The 24,937-nt window shown below is 43.8% G+C and overlaps 1 protein-coding gene across 7 annotated transcripts; it reads right to left on the bottom strand.

The window, feature by feature from the left end:
- On the bottom strand, nucleotides 1-24,877 carry GSDMB (gasdermin B). 7 transcript variants are annotated; one of them, XM_061391656.1, is made up of 12 exons: nucleotides 24,152-24,877; nucleotides 22,672-22,914; nucleotides 20,366-20,458; nucleotides 18,832-19,003; nucleotides 16,815-16,986; nucleotides 16,027-16,111; nucleotides 15,467-15,505; nucleotides 14,375-14,401; nucleotides 13,378-13,538; nucleotides 13,137-13,275; nucleotides 12,693-12,763; nucleotides 1-519 (listed from the first exon to the last, which is right to left on the bottom strand). In XM_061391656.1, exons 2-12 carry the CDS (start codon nucleotides 22,898-22,900, stop codon nucleotides 319-321), a joined length of 1,389 nt encoding a protein of 462 aa, XP_061247640.1. In that variant the 5' UTR covers nucleotides 22,901-22,914; nucleotides 24,152-24,877; the 3' UTR covers nucleotides 1-318. The 7 variants fall into 7 exon arrangements, with proteins under 7 accessions (XP_061247640.1, XP_061247638.1, XP_061247637.1 ...); XM_061391654.1 differs by having other exon boundaries at nucleotides 23,258-24,877; XM_061391653.1 differs by having other exon boundaries at nucleotides 22,672-23,437; nucleotides 24,152-24,875.
- Nucleotides 24,878-24,937: the final 60 nt, after the last annotated feature.

Below are 24,937 nucleotides of genomic sequence, written 5' to 3' on the forward strand. Positions count from 1 at the left end.
CAATTTGAACAGGGAAATTTTAATATAAAGAACTGTTAACCATAACGGGATTAGAATAACAAGGACTTGGATAGTAAGATGTGGAGAACCCTAAAGACTCTGCTACAAAACCACACAAGGAAGAAGGGTTGGTGAAGCTGCTGGCCACCGTGCACCGCAGGATGTGGCCAGTGGAGACACTGCACGTGCCGCAGGGGCCTGTCAAGGGAACAACCTGCTGCTTTTCGATGTCAGCTCAGTTTGGCTTTTCCTTCCTCTCCTTAGAAAATCCTGCAGTGTGTAGGCACTGCTCTTGAGTTTGAGAATTTCTTTTTTTTTCTAAGCCAGAAAGCAATTTTCTCTTTTATATTTTGCTTTACATCCTCCAGGGCCCCTGTACTCTTTAGGTTGCTGCTGTATTTGCTTCTTAACTTTGTTCACCGTTAGCAGGCTTCCCTTACCCCATAGTTCATGCGTCTGATAAATGTTTCTCAGGCACTTCTTGATTTCCTCCTTCAGTTTCAGAAGCTTCTTCATTCCCTTGAAAGGAAGAACATAGATAAACTGACAGATTAGTATGATTACCTCTATGAGTAGAAATAGTTTAATAGTCAAAAGCAAAACCTGATCTCAAGAAACATTAATTTTTAAGTTACAATAATGGGGGAAAACATATCACTACCAGGTTTGTGCAGATGTCAGTGGCCTAGAGTAGAAGTTATTTTCTATCACAGCAGGCTTATTATTTCACCAATAACCCATTCCTCAGAATTGAAAATTAAGTAGCCAAGGAAAGAATTTTTGTATTTCTCACTGGGCCAGAGATTGTAACTATCACAAATATAACTGCTGCAGCTCTTGCACAGTAATGAATTATGTAGGTCTGAAGGACCCTAAGGTTGCAGAAACATGATTGGTGCCAAAGTATGGTTGCTGAGTGGCAGTGCTTATTTTGAAGACTGCTAGATATGTGAGTTGAAGTTTGGATAAACAGATACAGTACTATCACTTTGGGTCATCCCAGGGTAACACATTGATACCTAGTATCAGAATCTGTAAACAAATAGACCACAGTGAAGGTATTTGGAAAACAAAGATGGTAAGGAAATTGGAAAGCAAAAAGAAAAGAAAGTGGCTTTAAGCACAAAACTTGGGCTGGAGAGCTCTAATTTAGGCTCCTGGACCCTACCTCATTTCTGTGGAAGTTATCTGGAATGTGACTCAAGCAGAAGAAAGTCAACAAATTTTTAAATGCAGAGGAAAGACTAAACTGAGGATGGAGGTGTGTGTGTCTGCCTCCCTCTTCTTTCTTATGGCCCAGCTGATGAAGTCTAATGTCCAATGTCCAAAGCATCTTGCAAACTATGTCTCCCTTGAGTGACAGAAAGCAAGTGAGAAAGATGTCTGCAGTCTACAATTTGAAAGACCCTGGCTTTCTGATTCTAGTCCTGACTCGATCATTTTCTATCTTGGCAAAGACCATTTTCTCATCCCTAATGTAGGGAAACTAATTAATACTAGGCTCAACCCCTCTTAAAATATAACTTTATGTAATCTTATCATTTATATGAAAGAGCTATGTAGACCATAAAACACCAACAGTTTTAAGGCTCTGTATTAGCTTTGTGGTGGTGGTTGTTGCTCAGTCACTCCTCCTTTGTGGGCCGGTGATAAACAATGAAGTAATTCTACACAGCTAGGAATCTAGAGCTTTCACCATAATTTGCATTATTGTTGTTCAGTCACTCAGTTGTGTCCGATTGTTTGTGACACTATGGACTGCAGCATGCCAGGCTTCCCTGTCCTTCACCATCTCCCTCCCAGAGTTCGCTCAAACTCATGTCCATAGAGTCGGTGATGCCATCCAACCAGCTCATCCTCTGTCGTCCCCTTCTCCTGCCTTCAATCTTTCCCAGCATCAGGGTCTTTTCCAGTGAGTCAGCTTTTTGCATCAGGTGGCCAAAGTATTGGAGTTTCAGCTTCAGCATCAGTCCTTCCAATGAATACCCAGGACCGATCTCCTTTAGAATGGACTGGTTGGATCTCCTTGCAGTCCATGGGACTCTTAAGAGTCTTCTCCAATACCACAGTTCAAAAGCATCAATTCTTTGGCGCTCAGCTTTCTTCACAGTCCAACTCTCACATCCATACATGACCACTGGAAAAACCATAGCCTTGACTAGATGGACCTTTGTTGACAAAGTAATGTCTCTGCTTTTCAATATACTATCTAGGTTGGTCATAACTTTCCTTCCAAGGAGTAAGTGTCTTTTAATTTCATGGCTGCAATCACCATCTGCAGTGATTTTGGAGCCCAGAAAAATAAAGTCTGACACTGTTTCCACTGTTTCCCCATCTATTTCCCATGAAGTGATGGGACCGGATGCCATGATCTTCATTTTCTGAATGTTGAGCTTTAAGCCAACTTTTTCACTCTTCACTTTCACTTTCATCAAGAGACTTTTTAGCTCCTCTTCACTTTCTGCCATAAGGGTGGTGTCATCTGCATATCTAAGGTTATTGATATTTCTCCCGACAATCTTGATTCCAGCTTGTGCTTCTTCCAACCCAGCGTTTCTCATGATGTACTCTGCCATTATATAAATATACCACAGTGTTTTTATCCATTCTATTGTTGGGGAACACTAAAGTTGTTTCTGTTTTGACTGTTACAACATCCTACTAAGTAAAATTCTTTATATACCATGTGATGCATATGTTCACAAGTTTTTCTAGAGTTTATACCTAGCAGTCAAATTTTGGGGTTATAGGGTACGTCAGTGTTCCATTTGTAATGATGAACTGCTATTCAAAGAGTTTGTACTAATTTATCTTCCCAATGGTAGTATATGGAAGTTCTCATTGTTTCAGATACTTACCAACATTTGGTATTGTGAGACCTTTAATCCTTTTCCAGACTGGTAATTGAGTAATAGTATCTCCTGGAGGTTTTAATTTAAGTTTTCTGATTACTAATCAGGTTAATCATCATTTCATGTTTGTTAGCCATTAGGATTCTTTTTCCAAATATTCTTTAGAACACTTTTGACTCTCTTTGTATTGAGTCGTCTTTTTTATTGATTGGTACAAGCTCCTTATACTGGATCTTATTATTTTGTAAGTTACATGTTTTAAATATCTTCTCCATGCTATAGTTTGTCTTTTCACCTCTTTATGATATCTTTTGATAAACAAATGTTTTTGTTTTGTTTGGGGTTTTTATTTATTTATTTATGTATTTTTGGCTGTGCTGCACAGCTCAACTTGTGGGATCTTAATTCCTTGACCAGGGATTGAATCTGCGCCACTGGCAGTCAAAGTGCAGAGTCCTAACCGTTGGACTGCCAGGGAATGCCCTTGAACAAGTGTTTTTAATGTTAATATAGACTTGCCTTAGATCTAAACTCTATTTAGATCTATTTATCTAAATTCACATTTAGATCTAAATTCTAACTGGAATTAATTTTATATATGATGTGTGCTAGGCATCATTTATAATTTTTTATCTATGTGGTTACTCAATTGTACTGACACCACTTACTGAAAAATCTAGCCATTCCCCAGTGCTCTGCAATGATACCTCTCTCATATAGCACGTGTCCGTTTATGCATGAGAATGTCTGAGATGTCTCTTCTATTTTTCTATTTGTCTCTCCCTGCTCTAATGCTTGGAGAAGGCGATGGCACCCCACTCCAGTACTCTTGCCTGGAAAATCCCATGGACGGAGGAGCCTGGTAGGCTGCAGTCCATGGGGTCTCGAAGAGTTGGACATGACTGAGCAACTTCACTTTCACTTTTCACTTTCATGCATTGGAGAAGGAAATGGCAACCCACTCCAGTGTTCTTGCCTGGAGAATCCCAGGGACGGGGGAGCCTGTTGGGCTGCTGTCTATGGGGTTGCACAGAGTTGGACATGACTGAAGCGACTTAGCAGCAGCAGCAGCAGCTCTAATGCTACACCAAAATATTACAATTTTTATCTGGTAGAGCAAGTTTTTCCATCTTGTTCTTCAAGAGTATCATGGCTATTTGTGCCTCTTTGCACTTCCATATAAGTGGAAGTGGATAACTTATTAAGTTATATGCACAGAAATGTTGGGATTTTTGTTGAGATCGCATTGAATCCATAAATTATTTGGGAAGATTTCACATTTTTGCAATATAGTGGCTTCTAACTCTTCAACATAGTATTCCATCTTTAAGTCTCCTAGGTCTCTCAATAAGAGTTTATAACTTAATGTGTCTTTCAGGCTTTTTGTTAGATATATTCCTAGGTATTTCACATTTTTGGTGCTATTATAATTGGTATTTTTAAATTTCATGTCTTTTGTTGCTGATATATATAAAAATACAATTGGTTTATATATGTTTTAGCAAATTACTAAATTATCTTACTCCTTTTAATAATCTCTAGATTCTTTTTGGGGAGAAGGCAAAGGCACCCCACTCCAGTACTGTTGCCCGGAAAATCCCATGGATGGAGGAGCCTGGTAGGCTGCAGTCTATGGGGTCGCACAGAGTTGGACACGACTGAAGCGACTTAGCAGCAGCAGCAGCCACAGACTCTTTTGGACTTACTATATACAAATTAGATCATCTGCAAGTAATACAATTTTCTTTTTAAAACAGTAACCTTACATATTTTGTTTCTCTTTTGGCTTCCTATACTTGCTAGACCATCTATGTAGTGTCAAATCGATAAAGGCAGTGGCAGTAGGCATCCTTGTCTTGCTTCTGATTGAGAGAGAAAACTTACAACATTTCACTCCATTAAATAAGATATTTACTGTAGGTGTTTTATAATATGTGTATCAGATTAAAGACATCTCTTTTATTCTTGTTTTTCTAGTAGGAATTTTTAATGCACTTTTTTCCTCCAAAACAACTTTTAAAAAATTTTATTCAAGTATAGTTGACTTAGTGTTGTATTAGTTTCTGGTATACAGCAAAGTGATTCAGTGATATATATATATATATATATATATATATATATATATATATATTATACACACATATGTACATCATTTTTCATATGCTTTCCTATTATGGTTTATCACAGGATATTGAATATATTGAATTGAATATATTGAAATCAATATATTGAATATATTGATATTGAATATAGTGCCCTATGCTATATAGTAGGACCGCTCATCCATTCTCTATATAACAGTTTGCATCTGCTAATCCCAAACTCCCAACCCATCCCTCTCCTATCCCTTCCTCCGCCTTGGCAGCCACCAGCCCGTCCTCTGTGTCCATGAATGTTTCGTAGATAGTTCACTTGTGTCATATTTCAGAGTCCACTATGAGGGATAGTAAATGGTGGTAAAGCAAACAGCCCTGTATTGAAGTCTAGTTGGTATGCAGTATTGTATTAGTTTCAGATATACAGGAAAGTGGTTCAGTTATATACATTCCAGAAATACATATCTACTCTTTACAGGTTCTTTCCCACTATAGGCTATTACAAAACACTGACTATAGTTCCCTGTGCTATACAGTAGGTCCTTGTTGTTTATTTGTTTTATATACAGTAGTATGTAGCTACTCCTAATCCCAAACTCCTGATTTATCCTCCCCCACTCTTTCCTCCTTTGGTAACCATAAATTTATTTCCTATGTGTGTGAGTGTATTGTAAATTATTTCATTTGAATCATTTTTTTAGAATCCACATGTAAGTGGTAGTATATGATATTTGTCTTTGTCTGACTTCACTTTGTATGATAATCTCCAGGTGCATTTTAGGCATTTTTATCAAGAATGAAAATTGAATTTTATCAAGTGCTTTTTCTGTATCTATTGAGGTGGTCATGTCATCTTTCTTCCTAAACTTTTAATGTGATGAATTACATAAATTGATTTCTTACTGTTAAGCTAACCTTGAAGTCCTAGACAAACCTAACTTAGTCTTAATGTAGTCTTATTTTTTTTATTTCTTGATTTGGTTTGCTATTCATTTTCTATTTTTGCATCTAAGTTTATGTGTGAGACTGGCCTGCATTTTTCTTTCTCTTGTTCTTGTTAGATTTTGCTAGCATTGTAAACAATTTGGAAAGTGTTGCCTCTCTTTTAATTATCTGGAAGAGTGTGTATAATGTTGGAATTCTTTATTCTTGAATACTTCATTGAATTTACTGGAGAAACCATCTGGACTTAGAATTTTTTGTGAGAAGATATTTTACTGTTGACATAATGTCCTTTGTAGTTATAGGATTTTTCATATTTTCTATTTCTTCTTGGGTTAGTTTTAGCAGTTATACCTTTCTAGGATAGTTCTTATTTAATCTAAAATCTTAAATTTATTGGCACAATGTTGTTCTAATATCCTTTTATCTGTTTAATGCCTGTAGCATCTATAGTGGGCTTCCCTGGTGGCTCAGATGGTAAAGAATCTGCTGCAATGCAGAAGACCCAGGTTCAATCCCTGGGTTGGGAAGATCCCCTGGAGAAGGGAACGGCAACTCACTTCAGTATTCTTGCCTGGAGAATTCCATGGGCAGAGGAGCCTGTTGGACAGGGATGGGGTCGCAAAGAGTCAGACATGATTGAGCGACTGACACACACATAACATCTATAGTACTGTCTCCTTTTCATTTTTGAAATTGATTATAGGTGCTCTTTCTCCCTTTTTCTTTTTATCACTCTTCTCAGAGGTTTGTCTATTTTATTACTGATTTCAAAGATCCAATATCTGTCTTTATTGAACCTCTTTATTATTTATTTACTACTTTATATTTGGTGTGCCCTTTATTTTCTTTCCTTCCATTTATTTGGATTTATTTTGCTAATATATTTTTTTAGCTCCTTGACATAGATACTTAACTCTTTTTTTCTTTTAAGCTTTTCTTCTTTCACACAAACAATTAAGGTTATACATACATATTCTGTTCTCTAAAATATCACCTTTAGCTAATCTTACAAGTTTGGGGTTTTTTTTAGCTGCCCTGGGTCTTTACTGCTGCACTTGGGCTTTCTCTAGTTGTGGTGCTTGGGCTTCTTATTGTCGTGACTTCTCTTGTTGCAGGCCACAGGCTGTCGGGCACATGGACTGCAACAGTTGTGGCCTGCAAGCTCAGTGGTTGCGGTTTGAGGGCTCTAGAGCGCCAGCTTAATAGTTGTGGCGCACAGGCTTAGTTGCCCCAGAGCATGTAGGATCTTAGTTCCTGGACTGGGGATCCAGTTGATGTCCCTTGTACTTGCAGGGGGACTCTCAACCCCTGGGCCACCAGGGAAGTCACCTTACAAGTTTGATATGTATACTTTTATTGCTAAAAGTTTTATTCTTCAGTTATTGTTGGGTATAGCTTCCTAAATATGTCCATCAGATCAAGTTTGTTAATTATGTTGTTCAAATCATCTGTATTACTGACATTTTAGCTGCTTATTCTATAAATTACTAAGAGGAGTGTTAAAATCTTCACAGTAGTTTTGTACTTGACTATTTTGTTGTCTGTCAATGTTTGTTTTCTATATTTTGAGATTATATTATGTACATAGCAATTCAAAATTGTTGTATCTTCTTGGTAAATTGAAATTTTTATCATTGTGAAGTGGCCTTCTTTGACACTAATAATGCTTAATGCCTCAAGTTTATTTTGCCTAATATTAATGTAACTATACCAGTTTCTTCTTGGCTAGTATTTACAAAGCTAATGTTTTCCCACCACTTTATTTTCAATATTATATATCTGTATGTTATTTAGATGTCTTACAAACTGTAAGTAGATAAATTTATCCATTCTGACAATATTACATTGTCGCTGCATCATTTAGCCCTGTATACATGTAATTTCTAATACATTTGGATTTCATTCCACCATTTTCTTTTGGGTTTTTTGTTTCACCTGTTTAAGGTTTCATTTTCTCTTGTTTCATGTATTCTTTTTGTTGATAATCTTTTTATCACTCTGCTTTTTTCCCTCCACTCATCTGTTCCCTAGTCTTTTGATGGTTACCTTAAAAATTATAGAATACACACAATATCATCAAAGTCTAAAAGTAAACAATATCTTTTCTCTTTTCCCAAATAAGATAAAACCCTTTAGAACACTTTAAATTTATTATATTATTTTATTATTATTATCCTGTATTTAACATTAAAAGATGCTATTAATGGTTTTATTATTTCTGTATATAATTACTGCTCATTTAGATGTAACCATATATTTACCAGGATAATAAATAACCTAGCTTGACACTACCAGAAACAAGATTGGCATCACCATTCTTGAGTGTTTTTCACCTATTCCACATCGAGAAGTTTTTATTATTTCATCTAGTCTCAGTCTCTTTCTGCCTTTCTTGTGCTTCTCCTTAGCTCCATTCTCTCCTTTCAATGTTCCTCTCCTCCATCTTAGGAGCAAAATCAATAAATTCCTCAATTTGTTACCTGCAAGGTAGTTTTCCCTCTTCTCCAAGACATGTTGACATCCAACTCTATCTATCCTAAGGTGGCTAAACTTGCATTTTTCCAAAATGGTTTCCTTCCCAACAGGGTCTCTAGCTCAGATTGGAGAGATGTTGAAACTGTCAGAAGTGGATACTGCTTGAGCTAAGAGTTCAGAAGAATGAGTAAGAGTTAGTGGAATCTCTCACATCCCTCCAAGCTCAAATAATGACTGTTCTAACTGTCCGCATTTCAAAACCATCCCCTTCCCCAGTTTCAGCTTCTGGAGCAGGAAATTCCTTACAGACTTAGCAATTAATGTATTGAGTTTCATTCTGGAATCAGAAATGTGAGATGAAAAGGAGAAAAATCAGCAGATCAAATATGAACCTCAGATTTCTGGGTTAGTTTAATCTCCCTTAGGCAAGTAGTCCCTTGCTTGCACTCTAAGAGGACGGAAAAAAAAATCTTAATGACAACTGGTTGAGACAGCCTCATGAAATTCTGAATGTGTCTCCCAAACTTCCCCCAACTCAAAGGCACTTTTGAAAAGGGCCCTAGTAAAGTGGCTCAGCTGGTAAAGAACCCACCTGCGATGCAGGAAACCCGGGTTGATTCCTGGGTTGGGAAGATCCCCTGGAGAAGGGATAGGCTACCCACTCCAATATTCTTGGGTTTCCTTGGTGGCTTAGCTGTTAAAGACCTGGGTTCAATCCCTGGGTTGGGAAGATCCCCTGGAGAAGGAAAGAGCTACCAACTCCAGTATTCTGACCTGGAGAACTCCATGGACTGTATAGTCCATGAGGTCGCAAAGAGTCGGACACGACTGAGTGACTTTCACTTTTCACTTTTTCAGTAAAGAAAAGTAAAATTTAAAGTAAAGCCTGTTCTCCAGAAGCTTTCACATCAGTGGAACAGACATATGTGTTAATAATTTCAGTATGGTATAATGAGGCCTTAGTAGAAATGTATTCAACATGCTCTGGGTCAATCAGAGGAAGAAGTAACCAAAATCTTTGGGAAACTGGGATAAATACTGAAAAAGAGATATTTAAGCCTTAGCTTAAGAAGTGGATATGGTAGGTGAAGGTAATCCAGGCAGAGGAAGAATGCAACCTGTATTAAAAAAATCACAGCATTGTAAAAGTGCATGTCATATTCAAATTGAAGACCAATAGTTTGGCATGGCTAGAATCAGCATTTAAGGAAAAGGGAAAAAGACTGTCAGAGGTAAGATGGGACCACCCTGTTACCTTTTATTAAACACTCTCATAGTACCCTGTATTTTTTATAACACTTTCCTACTTTGAACTTCTTGTTCAGTGTCTGTTTTTTCACAACATTCATCCTTAATCCTGGGTAATCAATAGATACTACCCATGGCTCAGATGATAAACAATCTGCCTGTAATGCAGGAGACGTGGGTTGGATCCCTGGGTAAGGAAGATCTCTTGGAGAAGGGAATGGCAACTCACTCCAGTTTTCTTGCCTGGAGAATTCCATGGACAGAGGAGCCTGGCAGACTACATATAGTCCATGGGGTCTCAAAGAGTCAGACACAACTGAGCAACTAACACTTTCACTTTCTTTCAAAATTAATAAATCAAGAATAAATACAAGAATGTCATTTTTAGTTGTAATAAACACTAAAATTATTAACATGGCTATCACAAGGAAGTGAGACCAGGTGATAGGGTTAAGGGGTTTGAGAGCAAACTTTTACTTCATTTGTTTATATTCCTCTGAACTGCTCAAATCTGTTCTCGTGTTTTCATTATATTTTTTAAGTTTTTATTGAGATAATAATTCACAGTAAAGTGTGCAGATCTTGTGTTTAGCTTAATAAATGTTTACACATGTAAACGTGGTTACACATCCATGTAGCCACTATCCAGATCAAGATATAAAATATGTCCAGTGCTCCAGAAGAGCTTGTCAGTACTGCCCCTTCCCAGACATACTGCACCCCCCAAGGCCACCACTGTGGTGACTTCTTCCACCACCATGTAGTTTGGGTTGTTTTCACCGCATTTACATGGAGCTATATAATATGTACTTTTTCAAGCCTTTCTTATTGATGTGTAATACACTTCCATTAACATATCCTGATCTTAAATGTTGGCTCAGTGAATCTGGATATATTTCCAGCACTCAAGAAGATTCCCTCATGCCCCTTCCCAGGCAATAACGTCCCCACTAAGATAATCACTATTTTGACTTCTACCACCATTGTTTTGTCTGTTCTTGAGCATCATATAAATGGAATCATACAGTCTCACAGAGGGCACCACCCGGATTTTCTTTAGGAGAACCTGTTGTAGGAAGCAGCTTGATGAAGGACCTCTAACCCACCCTACTATAGATCTGCCTCCTGAGCCTCTCCTGAGCGGCTTTCTGCCGAAAGCTGAGCATGGGGTCCCAGCGCCTGGCCCTCCTGCCTGATGGGGAGCCCTCTGGCAGACTGCTTTTGCTCTGGTTGGCTTGGCAGAGACCCTCAGACTGTGCTGTCGTCTGAGACTCTTCCTACTCAGTCTCTCCCTCCTCCTCTCCTTTCACAGGTTTTAGATCATGTGATCTGAAGTTTTGCCGTATCTATTCCTGTTCCCTCCCCCTTTATTCTTCATGAGCTTTTCCCCTAATAAGTCTCTTGCATATCTGCTTCCATTTTGGCACCTACTTCTCAGAGGACCCAAACACAAATGTGCATTTTTGTGCTGACTTCATTTGCTCAGCATTCTGTCTGTGAGAGCCATCCATGTTGTTACATGTAGCAGTAATTTGTTCTCTTCTATTGCATGAGTATAGCCCAATATATGTATCCATCCTAATGGCACTGGGCATTTGAATAGTTTGCAGCTTAGTGCCCTTATTTTGATGTTTTTATACATGCAAGTATTTTGGTGAACATGGGCACTCATTTCTCTTGAGTATATGCCAAGGAAGTGGAGCTGCTGAGTCATAGGCATATGTTTAGCTTTAGTAGATATTGTTAAAGTTTTCCAAATTAGTGGACCAAGCTACACTCCAATAGCACTTATAAGAATTCCTGTTGCATATAATATTTTTACAAATGTAAATGTAAAAATAAATAGTTCAAAAGACAGATTCAAACCAGATGTATGCCATCTCATCCTAGTTTGTTTAAGTTACCATTTTTAAAACTGCCCAACAGAAAAAAATGTTCACATACCCTAAAATGTGCATAGTGGTTATATTAAAGAGAGAAGGGAGATCACAGGGTACATTTACCTTTGACTTTGAGCAATATCTGAAATGCTTTACAACAAGTACATATTTCTTTTAATTATTGTCTTGAAAAATATTAACTAGAACTAAAAGGCTTATGATGAAAACCAGCAGGCTCCTCCTATACTCCTCCACACTCCTCAGTCGCGAGGCTCCTAGCTTACCACTCCTTTAATCGCTTCCAAAGATGTGTTGAAATCCCTTATCAGCTGCCTAATTCTCTTTATTCCTTGTGGGTTTCTATCATTTCCATCACTTTATTGTCATTTAGTGAAATTTGAAGAGAGAGAGAGGTAATTAATATGATTAGTCTCCCACTTTTAATCAGAAGTTCATGCCTACAATCTAGCTGATTTTTGGACAGTATCGTAGTGAATGGGATGTATCAAAGAATAGCAGCTCGTTTTAAAGACATCATTCTGGTGATTGAGATTAGCGATGATGAGGACGGACTGGGGAGGAGAGCACTCAGAGGCTGGTGGGGAGAATGCTCAGGAAGACACAGAGGTGGGCTTCTCACTAAGCTGCAACAGGATGGAGACAACAACATACAGGGCACAGAGAGTCCATGCCTCAGGATCACAGCTCACATCTAGGGGCCCCTCACACCGGTTCTCCTCCAGGATGGACTCCACCTGAAAGGAAACCCACCATACTATAAAAGCTGAGAACAAGGAAATATACCAAAAATGGCAACTATGTGGCCATACCCCTTAGTCCTGAGTCCATAGCAGAGGCTGTAATCCACCATGGCATACTTTCCTGCAGAGCCTGGGGAGCCTCATACTCCCAAATGGTAAGAGACACTGCTGATGCATCAACATGGGGCCAATTGCCCTCCTGGATCTAGTAGCTTCCCACCCCCTCTCTTGCCCCCAGGCAAACAACAGAGCCTAAAGACCCCATCCTGAATTGTCCTGAAAACTACATGTCCAGGGAATTGCCACAAACCAGCTGCATAGACGTGAGCTGGCAGTGGACTATGAAGTAGGAAGGGACTGGTCATTGAGGTTTCTGGGTCCCTTGAGAGCATGCGCAGTCACTTCCACTAGGACCTGGGTGCTCAGCTGTCTTACCTCATCCTTCACAGGGCGCAGTTCCCCCTTATCTAGGACCTCAGCAACAAACTGCCGGTACTCAGACAGCTCTGGAGACAAGAGAGGGGGTGGTCAGCAGAGAGGCAGGGCACACAGTGGGACAGGGCTTCGCTGTCTGATCAGACCCAGGACAAGCATCACAGGAGGTTCCAGAGAACCCCAGCGTGGCTAGACGGGGGTAATTCCCACTGGGTTTCTGCTTTCCTTTTAGCCTGCAGGAGGTCGGAGACTGCACCATGGGGAAAGAGGAAGCAGTCCCTCCATCCCTGGCCTGCGGAAGATGGCTGGTTTGTGAAGTGTGAAGTCTGTGCCCCCAAAAATGTAAAAGGCAGTGATACCCCCTTCCTCCCAAGAGTTGACTCCCCACAGGTCCCTCTGCTCAGCATGTCCTCCACGCCAGCTTATATCCAAGCCCCTCCTCACCCATCAGGGCATCCAGGACATCCCAAATGGTTTCTGCGCGTGCCTCTATCAAGACCCCAGCAGCGTTGAAAAGACTGCTTATGAGAGAATTCGCTGGGCTGTTCATCTGTAGCTCCCCGGAGCACTGGACCTCAGACACCTAGGACCAGGAGACGGGAGAGAGGAGCCCAGTCCCATCAGAGTAGATGTCTCCCCACTCGTCCCTCCCTCTCTCTGCCCTCTTCTTCCTTGGGCCTCTTACTCTTTGCTCTAGATCCTGCAGCTCTTCTTCACTGCTGAGGCACTTAGTGAAGCAGTTTAGCGCCTCTTTTTGCTCCTCCGGAGTGAGATCCTGGAGGACTCGCACCATGTCCTGAACCCTCTCTTTTATGCTTCGGAAATTCTCCAAATTCAAGGACTTCCCTGTAGAGGCAGAAATTAAGAACCCAATCCCTCCAGCCTAGAAAGCTCCATTACCAAGGCCCCCCAGACCCCATTCTTGATCTATCTTTCTTCTGGAGACCACCTCTCTGTAACTTCCCTTCTTCTAGTCTTTTTCTGTTAACATGAAGCAGATAGACACCCACCATCACTGCCTTCTGCTGACCCCACTTCCACCTCCCAGCTCACCTTCAGTCTAGTACCAACCCCGGGTTCTTCTCCACCGCCAGGAAATCAAAGCTTATGTAGTTCTTGCCATTCAAAGTGCAAGCTTTGGACCACAATAGGAGTAATGAGGATTTAGAGGAAGTTAGAACAGTGGTTCTCAGTCTTGACTGTGCATAAGAATCCCCTGCAGAGTAATTAAAACTCCCAGTGCCCAGACCAGGCCCCACCCCCAGATCAGCTAAATCAGAATTTCCAGAGGTGGAACTCAGTTATCACTACTTTCAACATTTCCCTCAGGTGATATCTGTGTACCAGTGAGAATCAGTGTTCAGAGGAGACAGATGCAACCTCTAAAGTGGAAACCTACTTTTGGCACTGCCCTACCCTTCTCCAGGGCATGGCAACCCAAGTCAGTATTCTTGCCTGGAGAATCCCATGGACAGAAGAGACTGGCAGGCTACAGTCACACAGAGTTGGACATGACTAAAGCGACTGAACACGCACTACCCTTCTCCTCCCAACATTCTTGCCTCACACACACGCACACACACACACTCAGCTGTCCCACTTAAGCTGCATTCCTTGGGGCCAGAGGGCTCAAAGGTGAGGAGTGCAGCTACCCTGAACATAGCTGGCCTCCCCATCCTTACCCAACCAAGATGAACCGCCATCTTTCTCTGCAAAGAGAGGAAGAATAATCTCAGTGAGTCCTCAGGTCACCTCCACCCCAGCCCACCCCATGGACATTCTTGTCCCACTGGTGGGGGTTCTCAATTCTAGACTCTGAGCCCTCACTGCCTATGCTGGGGAGCCTGCGTCCTCATCATGGTGTATAAATGACAAAGTACTATATTTACAGACCCCTTCCTACACTCAGAGATAGGCAGCCATAGGCATATGCCTAAGATGATTGAAGGAGAAAGGGAAGTCCAGAGAGAAGCACCATGCCCTTAGCCACTCAGAAAATGTGGGTGACGGCAGGAACTGGACTCTTCTGTGATGGAGAATCTCACTTGAGCTAGTAAGACCTTGCCAGAACTGAACGTGCAGCTTCTACAACTTTCAGTAATTTCTCTTGAGTGTTCTACTCCACCTAGACCTCGCTCCACTCCTTCACAAGGGATCTTAGGCAGTACAACCCTTATGGGATTCAGGGAAAGACTGAAAGGCCAGAGGAAGCCATACCTCGCTCCACTCCTTCACAAGGGATCTTAGGCAGTACAACCCTTATGGGATTCAGGGAAAGACTCAAAGGCCAGAGGAAGCCACACACAGAATCATACAGGTCTCCTGGTCTAGTCCTAGTTCATTTTAAGGTTAGTACAACCATGAGTCTGGGGGCTGTAGGCCTAGTGAGCGGGAGAGCCAGGACAAGACCCTGAGACTGTCTGACTCCTAGTCCAGTGCTCATGGTGCTGTGTGAGAACGGGCCAGGCAATTCAACTGTGCTCTGTAAGCCAATAGGCCTTCAGTAAGGACTGTGAACCCAGGATCCAGCCCACTGACCTACACAGAGCAGGTCAGAGTTGGCGGAACCTGGAAACCCTAGGCCAGCATGCAATCCAACCTACTTCTCCAACAGGCAGATTTTCCTCCTGCCCTCACCGTGGCTCAAACTTGAGTGCATCCTGTTACATTCTCAGCACTGATGACTCTATAATTCCAGGTCATTTGCTATCCTCTTTTTAAACCCAGTATCCTTGCCCATTCTAGAATGATGAACAGGAGGCCCAGTCACTCACCTTCTGGAAAGGATCTGGTTTTGTCCAAGAAACAAATATCTAAACCAGTTTTTAGATAGAAAGAGAGATCAGTTGTTAGAAAGTCCAGTTCTAAGTTCCTCTCTCTAATATCTCCCCAGTCTTCCCACCCCACCCAACAGGAAAAATAAATTCTGGGAGAGAGACAGGAGCTAACACCTCTAGGGAAGAATTGGGTTTCCCAGGTGGCTCAGCAGTAAAGAATCTGCTTGCCAATGCCGGAGACACAGGTTCGATCCCTGTTGGGAAGATCCCTGGAGAAGGAAATGGCAAACCACTCCAGTATTCCTGCCAGGGAAATCCCATGGACAGAGGAGCCTGGCAGGCTACAATCCATGGGGTTGTTAAAAAAAGCTGGACATGACTTAGTGATTAAGCAACAACACCTTCCATCCTTCTTCCCAATCCCTGAAACTTCCTCCCACCATCCAGGCCACCAGGACCCCTATAGACTGACACAAACCCCAGTTGAACTGACCCCCACCTTCTTCATGTGTTCAGCTCCCCTACCCCACCCCCCAACCCTACCAGGCCTAGCTTACCCATCCTCTCCGCGCTGGGGAAGACAAGCTGCTTTACCCGATAGGCCAGGACCTTCTCAGGGGTGATGGTCACTTCCTTTTGGTGCTAGGAAAAAGGAGCAATGTAGATTGACCCCTCAGTTCCTGACAGACTTACCGTGCCTGATCTCCCAAACAATCCCAGGAGGTAGACATTATTACCCTCAATTTACAGATGAGAGAACCGAGGCTCTGAGAGGGTCAGCAGATGAGCCCATTTCACAATAGCAGAGTTGATATTTGAATCCATGTCTGACTTCATTTCCATTTCACTCAACAAATATTTATGGGGAAATCCCTGGCTGTCCAGTGGCTAGGACCCAACACTTTCACTGCCAGGGGCCTGGGATCGATCCTTGCTTGGGGAACTAAATTTCCACAAGCCACATGGTGTGGCCAAAAAAAAAATTTATGGAGGACAAAACATGCCTGTTTTGTTCCAGGCATCATGGCTCCTGTTGTCCTGCCTCCTAAAATGGGAGGAAGACAAGGAACAAGCAAGAAATACCGGTGTAATTATGAGCCATGGGAAGCGCTATGAAGCAAATGAAAACAGAGCATTGCCAGAGAGTCAAAGGGGAGACTGTGTGATGCTATATACTCTCCTGGGGCAAGAAGAGAAGTTGTAAGAAGGCCAAGGAGCAGGCAAGACTGCTCAGAAAAATCTAGAGGAAGAGATGAGGAGCCTGGTATCTGGGCTGGCAGCCCTTGACCTGCAGTGTGTGAGCCAAGCTGGCTCGCCCACAGTCCCTGTCTCCAGAGATCCTAACCTTGTGTTTACATTGGAAACCAAACATTTTCAACAGGATCTGAAAACCAAACTGCGTTTCATATTTCAGGGTTTCAGTCCTTTTTGTCTTCAGAGTTTCTGTCACTAGATACAGGTCTTCTCTCTTCGCCTGGATTGATTGGAATGAAGGAGGCAGTTCCTTCTTCAGCTTCCTGGAGGGAGTAAAGGGGGAATGAGTGGGGCCCCACCTCCTAGGCACATTTCTCCCTCCCCACCAGTTACTCTCTATTTGAGAGTAAGTGCTCCCGAGGCCGGAAAACCAAGGAACGTGGAACCCCTGTCAGAGTTCACTTAACCCACCATGGAGGGGGAAGGGGGTGCAAAGTGAGAAGGGAACCCACTAGCATCTCTGGAAGATTAGAGTATGCCAGCACAGTGAAATACTTCACACCTCATTTCACTTAATCCTCTCCACATCCCTATGATATCGGCAGGCTTGCATCTGTTTTTCATGTGAAACTGAGGCTTAGAGACAGGTCACGAATGGTCCAAGGTCACACAGCAAATAAGCACAGAGCTGGGATTCAAACCCCGGTCTGTGTAAGTCCCAAGCTTGTGCCCTTCTCACAGCACTGAGATGGGCATGTGCCCAGTCCACAGCAGCCCCTTCTCTCAGAAGCGGTCCCAGCTCCCTACATGGGTCTCTGGGACCTGGTTGCGCATTGTCCACCTTTGGGGTCCATGTGCCATTTCTGATTCCATAAGGGAATTCGTGGGCTTCCCTAGTAGCTCAGAGGGTAAAGCATCCACCTGCAATGCACAAGACCTGGGTTCAATCCCTGGGTCAGGAAGATCCTCTGGAGAAGGAAATGGCAACCCACTCCAGTATTCTTGCCTGGGAAATCCCATGGACAGAGCAGCCTGGCAGGCTACAATCCATGGAGTCGCAGTCAGACATGACTGAGCGACCAACACACAAGGAAATTCATTTTGTGACTTAAAACAGCCTGATGGAACTCCTGGTATTTGCAGTCAAAAGACCTATGTACATCCTTGCCTCTGGTGACCTTCCTTCACCTACCTGCTCCCACACAACTCTATTTATACACTCAACATAGCCTCACCCTAGAAACAATGCATTCTAGAAAAAAAAGAGTTCCCTCAGCAAAGGCCCCTCCCCAGCAAGACTGTGGTGGTAGGAGCAGGTCAAAGGACCAGTACAATTTCACTGTAAGCCTTTCAGTTCTTAATTAAAAAGGGGAAACAAAAGGCATCCACCCTGCTGGGGGAGGGCTAGCCCGGGAAAACAGAGGGGCCCCTTTCCCTGAACCATCCACACTTTCCAACAATTCCAGCTAGGGGAGAAGACACCAATACCAGCCACAACATAACTGCTGAGGGGGAAGGCTGGTGGAGTCCCTTGGAAGGACCATGCCCTCAGCTATTAGAATGTCTGTAGCACTTGATGGGTGCAACCCTGGTGGGGTGGGGTGATGGCACTTCCTGTGCAGGAAATGTTCAACCGGGGTGCTTTGATTTCACTGTGCTTCACCTCATCTCTCTTCTTGAGTACTTACCATGTGCTGGGGATAAACAGAGAGGTTAGTAAAGACGGTCCCTGGTAACAGGTTGTTCTTATTGCAGTGAGGGACAGGTACATGGAAACCACTGACTTGCCACAAAGCAAAGTGAAACAAGCACAAAATGAAGATTTGGGCAACACGGTTTAAGAAAACAGGAGAGTGGTCTCGAAACCACCCAGTTTACGCCAAGTCAGAGTCATCAGTTACCCTGGAGAACAGCAGGAAAGTAAGTGAATTGGGGACCTCAGAAGAAGGGCTCCTGGAGGCTGGTTCTGGACGAATGAGAAGGCTTGCAAAGGCTGGAGAAGAGGAGGGCATGCTTGAGTAAGGACTGGGTTGCAGGGGCGAGGGGTACTGGGAGTAGGGAGTGGGAGGCAGCACCAGCCAGGGCTCCCCACCTCCGATGGCCTAGGTGCCCCAAAATATGGGCTTCTCCCTCTCTTCTTCCCCCTTACTGCCCACCTCCAGCCTCACTTGTTCTTAAGGGAATCCAGGAATTCCTGGGGTATCTCGCTCTTTTCTAACTTGATATTCTTCTCCTGGAAAATGTGGAATGCTATTTTAAATGTCATTTGGGGGTGAAATTTCACTGCCAAACTTCCCTTTGAGTCTACGACGTCCAGAATTTCAAAGTTATCACCTTGACCTGGAAAGAGAAAGGTAAGGTCACAATGTCGTTATTTTCACTGAGGCTGACCCAAAACTCTCTCTCTAGAAGATCCTTGCTGATGCGCCCCATCCTGGGCTCCCCTCATGATCCTCTTCTCTTCTGAGCAAGTCTTCCAGCCATGGTTCTCCAGCCAATGCTGTTCTCCCTGGAAGTTACCATGGTTGGAGCCCACTCTGCCACAGTCTTACCAAATGACCTTGGGTGAGTCACTTTACCTCTGAATCTGTTTCCTCATCTATACAAGGAGAATATTCATAGTACCTACTTCCAGTGCTTGAGGAGATTAAATCATGCAGCTAAGCACTTAACACACTGCTAAATGCTCAATAAATGTGAGCTAGTCCTATTAAACCATTTGAGAGGCTGAAATGAAACAAAGAAAAGTAAAGCGAAAGAATCAGGAGCCCCTGACCACCTGGCTTCCCAGCTGGCGGTAGTGGTAAAGAACCCACCTGCCAATAGAGGAGACAATAAGAAACTCAGGTTCAATCCCTGGGTCGGGAAGATCCCCTGGAGTAGGAAATGGCAACTCACTCCAGTATTCTTCCCTGGAGAATAATGGACAGAGGAGCCAGGAGGGCTATAGACCATGGGGTCACAAAGAGTTGGACACGACTGAGGGAATGAACACAACCTTTGGGAAATAAAAATTAAGCAGAGTTCACTCTGTGTGTTTGTGTGACCTGAACAGGTGTAAAGTAAGGCAACTCTGGAAAGTTGCCCAGGGACATGGACTCTGCCCAGCCTTACATAAGGCCTTGCATAAGGGCCTGGAGTCCGAGTCTGTTGCTGCCCCAGAGTTAGTGGTGAGTGTGTGGAGATGCTGCCAAGCTGAGTGCCTTTCTCTCAGACCTTCCCGTTCTGAGCCTACAGAGGCAGGAGAGCATCTACTGCTGCATTTTAGGGGTGGGCCTGGATTTCTAGAGAAGAAAATGCATTTTGAAACTGGTGGAAACATGCCAGACCTAGAAACAATGCCTGAAATCAGTCCTGTGTGTGTGATGCTAATGTCTCAGGGCCCATTTGTTTCTTGAGTAACGTAAAATTTGGTGTACTTTATCAGAAAGAAAGAAAAATCAAACCTCATGCACACAAAGGCTACAGTATGGGAGGATTCCCTGGTCCAATAGTTAGGACTCCATATTTCCACTGCAGAGAGTACGGGTTTGATCCCTGGCTGGGGAACTAGATCCCACAAGCCATGCAACAGAGCCCACACAGTATGGAGAGGGGCAGTGCAGAAGAATAACGTGACAATGGAGAGACCTGACAGGTACTACCTCAGCCAGGTGACCAAGGTCAATATCAATAGTGATAAGTCTTGTTGACAATATGTACCCTTGTTATGAGGGTTTCCCAGGTGGCTCAGTGGCAAAGAATCCTCCGGCAATGCAGCAGATGCAGGTTTGATCCCAGAATCAGGAAGGTCCCCTAGAAAAGGAAATGGCAATCTACTCCAGTATTCTTACCTGGAAATCCCATGGATGGAGGAGCCCAGTGGGTAAGCAACAACAGCAGCAAACCCTTGACATGATGTGGTGAGAATAGTACTTTACCTTTGTAATTTTTCCCCGGCCCCCAAACTCATTTCCTAGGTCTAAGAGACAAAAAAAATCAGACAAATCTCAGTAGAGAGGCATCCTATAATATGCCTGACTAGTACTCCTCAAAACCATCAAGGCCGTTAAAAACAAGGAAAGTCTGAGGCGCTGTCACAGCCAAGAGGAGCCTAAGGAGACGCGACAGCTAAATGTAACACGATGTCCTGGATGGGATCCTGGAACAGCAAAAGGACACTAGATGAAAACCAAAGATATCTGAATAAAACTAAAGAAATCTGAGTATAACTTTGTTGCTGTTCAGTCACTCAGTCCTGTCTGACTCTTTGCGGCCCCATAGACCACAGCACGTCAGGCTTCCCTGTCCTTCACTATCTCCCGGAGCTTGCTCAAACTCATGTCCATCGAGTCGGTGATGCCTTCCAACCATCTCATCCTATGTCACCCTCTTCTCCTCCTGCCTTCAGTCTTTCCCAGCATCAGGGCCTTTTCCCATGAGTTGGCTCTTCACATCAGGTAATGGACTTTAATTTTTAAAAAACCTATGTACACCATCCACACCAAATAGTTTAAAATAATAATGTTTCAAAAAGAAGCAGGTCAAATTGCTAAAAATCAATTTAAATGATCAGCTCACCTCATTCTTAAGAATTTTTTTAAAGTTTGGTTTCACCTCTGTCTTTGAATCTTTTATACAAACAGATAGAATTTTCCTTAAAGGAAGTTAACCTCATCAATTTTCCATAATTAAACTTGCCCCTGCCCCTGGAGAATAATATGATCATTGCAAAACATCCTAGTCCTGCTTTAAAGTTTTGTTTTTTTTTTTTCAAAGAACTTGTCTGATTTTTTTTTGACGGGCGGTGGCCACACTGAGCGGCACACAGGACCTTCGTTCCCCTACAAGGGCTCGAAGCTGTGCCCCCTGCAGTGGAAGTTCAGAGTCCTATCTACTGGACCACTAGGGAAGTCCCTGATTCTTATTTTTTTGAGAACTAGCTTTTAGTAAATTGACTCTTGGCAACTCAATTTTCAGAAAATCGACTCAGAGTCTTTGAAAAACGTTAATCTGAAATTTTCCTAAAGCTGCTTGCTTGCTGAACTAAACTCCACTTGCGGAAAAGCCCACCACCTCTGAGCAATCTGGGTACTGTTCTGGATCACATAACAGTCATACGTGGCAGGTAACTATACAGTGGTGGTGTTAGAATTCTTTTCCATCTCTTGGGAAGAACCAAAAGGATTTTGGTAGAGATATCTGAGTTGTAAAACTCCTCACCATGAGGCGTGAGACGCCGTAATAAAGTCTCCAAGAGAAGGTTCATTGACACCTCTCCTGGGGCTTCTGAAACCCAAGAAACCCCAAGAATTGGGAACCGCTGAGCTTGGAAGCAGGGGAATGGGACAGACTTCTCTCCTAAGGCCTCTGAACCCTTACAGAGTTCTGCTGACCGGCAACTTCCCATTCAACCGCCATCCCCAGGGAACAGGAAGGGCTAATAATAATAACTGCCACCAGCTGAAAGTCTGGGGCGAACTTTGATTGAACGCTCCTTCTTGCAGGCACAGTGGTAAATGATTTACGTAATTTACCTCATTTGATTCTTGCAACAGTCTTCTCAAGTTGACAGATGAGGAAACAAGCATAGAGAAAGCAACTTGTTCAGAGGTTACCCAGCTGAGAAGTGTGGCGGAGCCAGGTTTTGAAGTCCGATGTCCCCCAGTTCTAAAGCCTGAGTCCTTTCTTAACCACTAAGCAAATTGTTTCCGTTTATTTATACGTTTAAATGATTAATTTTATAAACACATGAGAAGACCTTAGCTAATTTAAAAGCGAATTATTTACAAAGGGAAAAAATAGGAAAAAAGAATATTTAGGCATAGTTTCCAAGAAAAACAAACTGACACTTCCCCTATTCCCTTCTCCCCATGCAGCTCTCTTGAACATTTCTTAAGCTGAGGTGTACGGATGTGTACATACAAATTCCACGGTTTCTTTGACTGGCTGACCTGGTTGATAGCAATGGGGCCCTGAGAGAGGGGTAGAGTAGGAGTGGGCAAAGTCTCTCACCACCTCATACTGACCTTGCAACTCAGGAACCACCATATCAAATGGTACTTCACACTCCAGGATGTCCTTCAGGGTGAGGTTTGTCTTGTCATACTGGTATCCAAAGAAACGTCTCCTCTTCTTCACCAGATAGGAGCAGTGGAATTTGTCAGCATCGCTGAGGCTTCTGACGGCAATCGTCTCTCCACTGGTGTCTATCTCTTTAACCACAGCTCTTGAGATTGACTCAAATACCGTGGGCATTGTGCCTGGACCAACTGGGGATAGGAAGCCAATTGAAGTTTGGGGGCAGGGGGATATTGGTTCAGGTTTTTTGATCTTCTATTTTTGGCCGATCCAAAAGTTCTAGGCCAATCAGAACTTGGAATGATTTGGCTTCCCTGTTTCTAGAAGGTGTGGCATTTACTACACAGATGGAATGATCATCACAAATGCCAGACTCTCCTCATGGCTGGTAGAACCCTTCTGGAGGAAAGCTGGAATGGCGATTGCCCCAAAAGGAAAGTGAGACCTGTTTTCTGAGTCTCCCACAGCAGAGTTGCCCCTTGCTCAGAGGGACCTGATGGGTGGGAAGGCAGGCCCACCATCCCCAAACCTTACCAGTGCTGATGAACAGAGGAACCAGGAAGAGATGAAGGGCTTGGGTGCAGACCTCACGTTACCAACCCCAACAGACGACTTCTTCCCTTGGCTCTGACTCCTGGGCCTCCCTCCCTTCCTGTTCTGAAGGCAGTTGGATGGGTGCCCCTACCCACCGTTTCCCAGTAAGATGGTGATAAACTGGTCTCAGAAGGAAACAGAAAGGGTAGTACCCTACTTTTATACTTAAACAGTGGCTTGCAGCTGGATATCCTGGACAGCCCCCCACCCCCAAGTCCTATCTCCTCCGTTTCCAGTCACCTTCTGAAGGATCCCCCCATACTTGCTAAAAGCAAATGAATCCCAAAACCTTACCTGGGACATCTCCCGCCACCCACTCTCTGCTTCACCCTCTCCCTGGCCTACTTTTGGCCCCTGTGCCTCCCCACTCGCCGGCCCTGCAGGACCTTCCATAGGCCCACCACCAGTCCAGCCTGACACGGCTGCCCCTCCTCATTTCTCATCAGCAGCAGCTCTTTGATCCCCACCACGTTGCAGCCCTCAGGCTCTCTTCCCTCCAAATCCTTCCTACTCTCTCCTCTTCCATCAGTCACTCTGCCTCTCCTTCCTTTTCAGATCTTTTCCCCTTTCTTCAGGCTCCTCTGCCACCCTCCTGAGGCCAGACCACACCCCACAGGCTTCCTGGCTACCTTCCCCTAATTCCCTTCTGGCTGACGCAGGCACCTGCTCACCCCTCACCCATGTTCCCTTCTCTGCTCCTGCCCCCGTCATGGTGATCAACTCTCAACTCATTCTCCACCTAGGAATCCCTCTGGGATTATGGAAAGGGTGTGCCCAGGGCCTACGGATCCATCTCAGGGGCCACACACCTCGTTTTTGTCCTCAGCTACTCACCAAAACTGGAGGTTGTAAGAATCCCCTCTGTGTAAGGTCTCTGCACAGTTCCTGGCCACTGTGTCTTGGGACTATATAATATGGGAACTGAAATAAAAAAAAAAAAAAAAAAAGAACTGGAGAGCTAGGTGCCCCACCTCTCAGAGTTTTAGATAAGCCACATTATGGCTGGACAACAGGTCAAAGGTAAGAAACTGACTCTTCCCTCCTCAAGGACCCAGGGAGCAGGAAGGTGGGAGATAGACAGACAGACACAGATTATACTGCACAGAACAGGCTGTAAAGGCCCCTCCCTGGCAGGTGAGCCTCACGTCCTCTTCCCTCCCACTCATGCTTGTGGAGGGAGGAGGAAGCAGGAAGTTTCCTCTGAGGACAGAGAGACCAAGGGGAGAAGCCGCCCTCCAAGGCAGGGGAAGTGACAGGAATTCAGGGGGAGGAATTCAGAGGAAAGGACTGGACACCCCTTGGGACTCTGGCTTCTTTATGAAGCTATGGCTGAACTGACACCCTCCCTGGCTGTGGCACAAACTCTCCCTCTGCCAGCCCGGCCTGGCTCAGCCAACCAAGCCCAAAGGCGTAAGTTGTCTAAGGACCAGCCAGGCAAAGTCCCAGAGCAGAGTGCTGCACTCTGGCCAGCTTGCTGCCTCGGCTAGCTCGCCACCAGCCCCTTCACCTTGTTCTCCTGGTCCCAGGGGCCCTCCTACCGTCCAGGCAGAGGGTTGGACCCATGCGCCACACTGCCCTCCCCCCGCCCCTCCTCCAGAGCCCTCCAGGAAGCAGAGGCCA

The sequence above is a fragment of the Bos javanicus genome, chromosome 19 (assembly GCF_032452875.1).
Source record: "Bos javanicus breed banteng chromosome 19, ARS-OSU_banteng_1.0, whole genome shotgun sequence".
Lineage (NCBI taxonomy): Eukaryota > Metazoa > Chordata > Mammalia > Artiodactyla > Bovidae > Bos > Bos javanicus.

Excerpts from the sequence above, each read along its gene's own strand:
- GSDMB (XM_061391656.1), bottom strand. The coding sequence starts at position 22,900 with ATGCCCACGGTATTTGAGTCAATCTCAAGAGCTGTGGTTAAAGAGATA. Across the intron at positions 16,987-18,831 it reads CTGGATTCCCTTAAGAACAA|GAAGCTGAAGAAGGAACTGC; the intron begins GTGAGGCTGGAG and ends TACTCCCTCCAG. Across the intron at positions 13,276-13,377 it reads TGCAGGATCTAGAGCAAAGA|GTGTCTGAGGTCCAGTGCTC; the intron begins GTAAGAGGCCCA and ends TCCTGGTCCTAG.